Raw genomic sequence first — 6,000 nt, 5'->3', positions numbered from 1 at the left:
TTTGTTTTGTGGGTTTGGTTTTGTTTGAGACAGGGTCTTACTCTGTTGCCCAGGCTGTGGATTGCTGCAGCCTCCAACTCCTGGGCTCAACCAATCCTCTCGCCTCAATCACTGAAGTAGCTAGGACTACAGGCAAGTGCCACCACACCTTGCCAATTTTTTTTTTTTTTCCCCCCCGAGACGGAGTCTCGCTCTGTCGCCCAGGCTGGACTGCAGTGGCTCAATCTCAGCTCACTGCAAGCTCCGCCTCCCGGGTTGACGCCATTTTCCTGCCTCAGCCTCTCGAGTAGCTGGGACTATAGGCATCTGCCACCACGCCCAGTTAGTTTTTTGTATTTTTAGTGGAGACGGGGTTTCATCATGTTAGCCAGGATGGTCTCGATCTCCTGACCGTGATCCGCCCACCTTGGCCTCCCAAAGTGCTGGGATTACAACGCCTGGCTAATTTTTAAATTTTTTTGTAGAGAGTGAGTCTCCCTATGTTGCCCAGGCTGGTTTTGAACTCCTGGGTTCAAGCGATCCTCCCACCACAGCCTCCTACAGTGTTGGGAGTACAAGTGTGAGCTGTACTTGCCCAGCCAATAAATGGCTATTCTTTTTTGCTAAACTGATATTCTCAGGTTTGTCATAATGGTTTTACTTCAAATGATCAAACCCTATACAGTCATATAGCAATTTCTACTGCAGTCTTGTTACTAAATGGTTTTTAAGAAATTGGTGGCTGGCTGGGTGCGGCGGCTCACGCCTGTAATCCCAGCACTTTGGGAGGCAGAGGTGGGCAGATCACGAGGTCAGGAGATCAAGACCATCCTGGCTAACACGGTGAAACCCCATCTCTACAACAAATATAAAAAATTAGCTGGGTGTGGTGGCGGGCGCCTGTAGTCCCAGCTACTTGGGAGGCTGAGGCAGGAGAATGGCGTGAACCCGGGAGGCGGAGATTGCAGTGAGCCGAGATTGCACCACTGCACTGAAGCCTGGGCGACAGCGAGACTCCATCTCACCAAAAAAAAAAAAAAAAAAATTGGGGGCTGGGCGTGGTGGCTCACACCTGTAATCTCAGCACTTTGGGAGGCCAAGGTGGGCGAATCACGAGGTCAGGAGATTGAGACCATCCTGGCTAACATGGTCAAACCCCGTCTCTACTAAAAAAATACAAAAAATTAGCCAGGCGTGGTGGCACATGCCTGTAGTCCCAGCTACTCGGGAGGCTGAGGCAGGAGAATTGCTTGAACTCAGGAGGCAGAGGTTGCAGTGAGCCGAGATTGTGCCACTGCACTCCAGCCGGGGTGACAGAGCAAGACTCCGTCTCAAAAAAAGGTAAGCTATGCACTCAAAGAAGGAAGTTTTCATCTTTGACCAGATCCCAAAAAGCCCATTTCCACCCCAAAGTATTGAAACGCATATATTCTACTAATATTAATAATTTATTGAGCAATTAAGTTCCAGGCACCCAGCTAAGCCTCTCACGTGGACTACACGATGAAATTCATGTCCTCTTTGGTCCTCACTACAACTCAGAGGTAACATGATTTTACTGAGGTACAGTAATTTTACTGAGGCAAGTGCTGGGACCTGGATTCCAGAAGCAATACTGTTTTGTGTGAAATGCCACATCGCTGTAAAAGTCTGTTAGGAAGGGATTACCCCCTCCCCCCCCAAAAAAAAGTCCACTCAAGATTCCCTCGACTCCTCACCATACTCATACATTTTAGCTCACAAATCAAAACAGCCTTGATTAGTGCAAAGCTAAGAACCTTCTGACTGCTATAATTTAAAATATTTGAGCAGTGGGTGGCGTGCTTCCAGCTACTCCGGCGCTGAGGTGGGAGGATCACTTGAGCCCGGGAGGTAGAGGCTGCAGTGAGCTATGATCACGTCACTGCACTCCAGCCTGGGCGACAGGGTGAGACCGTCTCAAATGTTTTTTTTTTTCTATCCAAATTTGGCCTTAAGATATCATCTTACAGCAAGTACCTTTGCTGCAAATAAAAATTCGCGATTTTTAAAAGGGACAAGAGAGAGTCAATGTTTTGTTTGGTTGGTTGGTTGGTTGGTTGTTTTGTTGTTGTTGTTGTTGTTTGAGACGAAGTCGGCCCAGGCTGGTCTCGGACTCCCGGCCTCAAGCTATCACTCCTACCTCGGCCTCTTAAAGCGCTGGGATTACAGGTGTAAGCCACCGCGCCCGGTCTACTCCAGATCTTTAAAATCGCTTTTCAGCGCCCGACGACTCCTGGAGTGACCAGGTTCTGAAACGCGCCCTGGGTCTTGGCGAGAATCTGAACAACCACCGGGGTAGAAGAAAGAGGTGGACACTAGGGCCAGGCGAGATAGAACCGAACCCGGTAGCTTCCGTTTTCCGAGTTGGCATGCGCAGCCGCACCTGTCACGTGGACGCGTTGTCACGTGACTGCGTCAGTGGTCCTCGCGTTGGAACCGGCGGACGTGGTTGGCGTTGTGGGGCAGGGGGTGGTGGGGCAAGATGGCGGCACACCTGTCCTATGGGCGAGTGAACCTAAACGTGCTGCGCGAGGCGGTGCGTCGCGAGCTGCGCGAGTTCCTGGACAAGTGCGCAGGAAGCAAGGTGAGGGGCGGGAGGCAGCGACACCGCCCTCGCCTCCCTTGGTCCGGCCTGGCTTAATCCGTTCCCTGCCGCATGAGTTCGCGGTTTACGAGGTCCCCGGGGCTTCCAAGGAGACGAGCCTCAGGGCCCTTTTACCTGCACCCCTGTAGCGATGAAGGGGGGGCCCTGGGCGTACAGCCTGGAGCCGGAGTGGCACCGCGACTGTTTTGTGAGAGCAGAGTAAGCCACTGTGATAGCCCGGCCGCTGATGAGCCGGTTTACGTCAGGTGTTTCCTCTGCTGCCTGCCGAGGCACCGGACGGGTGGGCGGTCCAACAATGTGGATGGTCCAGTGTCCATTCATTACGGGGATCATACGTGTCAGTAGAAATCGTACCTTAGAAACTCTCTTGAAACACCAGCACCTTGCAACCTGCTGCTCACGCGTGTTAAGAGAGAAGTTGTAATCATCTGGGCTTTTAACCTGGCCTCCTAAGATAGTATAACTTATCTAGTAGCACCGTTTTCACAGGGGAGTCAGGAACTAGATCAGAGATTTTATAGGATTTGTTTTAAATGGTGTCACCTGTCCTTCATCCTCTTAGGGTTTATCTGTCACCCTAAGTTACTGACAGTACAACTGTGAAAAGTCGAACTGGGGAGCCTCAGTCTTGGAGAGAACAGAACCCGAAGAGGTAGAGTAGGTGCTAGCAGCCTTTGAGAGAAAAAAACAGGCTACATCATAGGGGTCCAGTTTCAATTCAGCAAAGGATGCTGAAATCTGAATAGCATCATAGATTGTATCAATGTCAATTTCCTGGTTGTAATATGTTACCCCTGGAGGAAACTGAGCAAAGTGTACAGGCGCTCGCTCTGTATTATTTCTTTTAATTAAATGTTAATGTACAATTATTTAAATAAATATTTTAATTTAAGAAAAAAATTTATACTGGAGTTAAGCAGTAGAAATACTCATAGGGGTCCAGAGCAGTGACTCGTGGTGTCAAAAAGTCCTAGGTTGGAGTCCTCACTCCCTTACACTCTGTATGGTCTAAGGTCTCTATATGGCCTTGGAAAGTTACTTAAACTTACTGAGCTTTTAAGAATTTTCTCTTCTGGCCAGGCGTGGTGGAAGAGGAAGTGCAATGTAATCCCAGCACTTTGGGAGGCCACGGCAGGCAGATCGCTTGAGCCCAGAGTTGGAAACCAGCCTAGGCAACATGGCGAAATCTCATCTCTACTAAAACACAAATTAGCCTCATGTGGTGGCACACACCTGTAGTCCCGGTTACTGCAGAGGCTGAGACAGGAAGATCACCTGTGCCCAGGAAATCGAGGCAGTGAGCTGTGATTCCACCACTGCCCCGTCTCCAAAAAAAAAAAAAAAAAAATCCTCTTTTGCCAAAATAAGATTTGTGATACCTATATCGTAGGTTTTAATTCTGTATAATTGACAATTTCCATATAGCTCAATTTGATAAATCCATGACACAGATATACAAGGATGTGAATGTGGTCAGAAGTAATTAAATTTTTTTTTATTCGTCTGCATGCATTGGCTCATGCTTGTCATCCCACCACTTTGGAAGGACAAGGTGGGTGGATCACCTTAGGTCAGGAGTTCGAGACCAGCCTGGGCAACATAGTGAAACCTCATCTCTACTAAAAGTACAAAAATTGGCCAGGCATGGTGGTGCATGCCTATAATCCCAGCTACTCAGGAGGCTGAGGCAGGAGAATCACTTGAACCCTGGAGGCGGAGGTTGCAGTGTGCTGAGATCACACCACTGTACTCTAGCCTGGGCAACACTCAAGACTCTGTCTCAAAAATGAAATAACAGCAAAACCCCAAACATTTTTAAATTCTTTTTTCTGCTTTATTGTTATTTTAATCTTGTAACACTAAGAGAAAATTTTTTAACCCAGAATTTGAAGCAAATATTCCTCCTGTTTATGATAGGCAATTTTTTATTGATATTGTTAAAATTCCTGATATTAACTATAATAAGAGAATGTTTCTCCCCTCTTACAGGCAATAGTTTGGGATGAATACCTAACTGGACCCTTTGGCCTGATTGCACAGTATTCACTATTGAAGGTAAATGAGCTATTTGGGTTTTGTTAGGGAATTAATTCTGTACTTTAGCAGTTATGATAGGATTTTATATTTCTTCCTGAATCATTGGTTTGCAAAGCTGTTTGGTCTTTATAAACACTAATACTAGTGCCCGATTAACATTTTGTATCCATTGGCCAGTGATTCTGTACTGATTCTAACATTATATTATGTGACCATTACCTGGTGTCTTTGATAGTTCATCATGTAAGCATCATTTGAATGGTGATGCAGTAACAGTGGCTTTAGGGCCAGGCGCGGTGGCTCATGCCTGTAATCCCAGCACTTTGGGAGGCCGAGGCGGGTGGATTACGAGATCAGGACTTCAGGACCAGCCTGGCTAATGTGGTGAAACTCTGTCTCTACTAAAAATACAAAAATTAGCTGGGCACGGAGGTGCGCGCCTGTAATCCCAGATACTCGAAAAGCTGAGGCAGGAGAATCACTTGAACCCAGGAGGCGGAGGTTGCAGTGAGCCAAGATCGCGCCGTTGCGCTCCAGCCTGGGTGACAGGGCGAGACTCTGTCTCAGAAAAAAAACAAAAAACAAAAAAACAGTGGCTTTATACTGAAACTTTGTCCTTTATGTATTTGGCTTTGAGGGAATCTAAATTTCGATATTAAAATATTAACGTGCACTTGATTGGGGGTATTTATGATTTCTGAGTCTGAAAATGACAGGCAAATTTCAGTCTTTTTGTTAACCTTTTGTGTATGTGTTTGCCTAGGAACATGAAGTGGAAAAAATGTTCACACTTAAAGGGAATCGTTTGCCGGCAGCTGATGTCAAGAATATTATTTTTTTTGTCAGACCCAGGCTAGAGTTGATGGATATAATTGCTGAAAACGTGCTCAGGTATCTCAGAGCTTGTGTTTGATCTAAAAGAGTTTGGTCCTTATGATGCTTTTAATGTATGAGCTCCTTCTCATGGAAGACCCTCACTCTTGCCAGTGCAAGGTGGTCTTTTGAAAAACTGGGATAAGCATGGAAGAATATGAAAGAGAAGATGGGGGCTGGGGGAAGGTGGAAATGGTTAATGGGTACAAAGAAAAATAGAATGAATAAGACTTACTATTTGATAGCACAGCAGGGGGACTATAGTTAATAATAACTTAATTACATATTTTTAAACTTGAAGAGTGAGGCTGGGCATGGTGGATCACGCTTGTAATCCCAGCATTTTGAGAGGCCAGAGCAGGTGGATCACTTGAGGTCAGGGGTTCGAGACCAGCCTGGCCAACATAGTGAAACCCCGTCTCTACTAAAAATACAAAAATTAGCCAGGTGTGGTGGCGTGTGCCTGTAGTCCCAGCTACTCGGGA

The 6,000-nt window shown here is 46.7% G+C and overlaps 1 protein-coding gene across 4 annotated transcripts in view; it reads left to right on the top strand.

Moving 5' to 3' along the window:
* The first annotated feature begins 2,370 nt into the window (after nucleotides 1–2,370).
* Nucleotides 2,371–6,000, top strand: part of VPS33A (VPS33A, CORVET/HOPS core subunit) — a 35,070-nt gene continuing 31,440 nt past the window's right edge. For 3 of the 4 annotated variants that reach the window (XM_025403499.1, XM_025403496.1, XM_025403500.1), the window contains exons 1-3: nucleotides 2,371–2,584; nucleotides 4,595–4,660; nucleotides 5,406–5,533. In XM_025403499.1, the coding sequence (XP_025259284.1) occupies nucleotides 2,483–2,584; nucleotides 4,595–4,660; nucleotides 5,406–5,533 (296 nt within the window). In that variant the 5' untranslated portion in view covers nucleotides 2,371–2,482. Of the gene's footprint in view, nucleotides 2,886–4,594; nucleotides 4,661–5,405; nucleotides 5,534–6,000 lie in introns of all 4 variants that reach the window. The other variant, XM_025403497.1, reaches the window with a different exon arrangement.

The sequence above is a fragment of the Theropithecus gelada genome, chromosome 11 (assembly GCF_003255815.1).
Source record: "Theropithecus gelada isolate Dixy chromosome 11, Tgel_1.0, whole genome shotgun sequence".
In the NCBI taxonomy this organism is placed as follows: Eukaryota; Metazoa; Chordata; class Mammalia; order Primates; family Cercopithecidae; genus Theropithecus; species Theropithecus gelada.
This window is presented reverse-complemented; position numbering and strand designations above follow the sequence as displayed.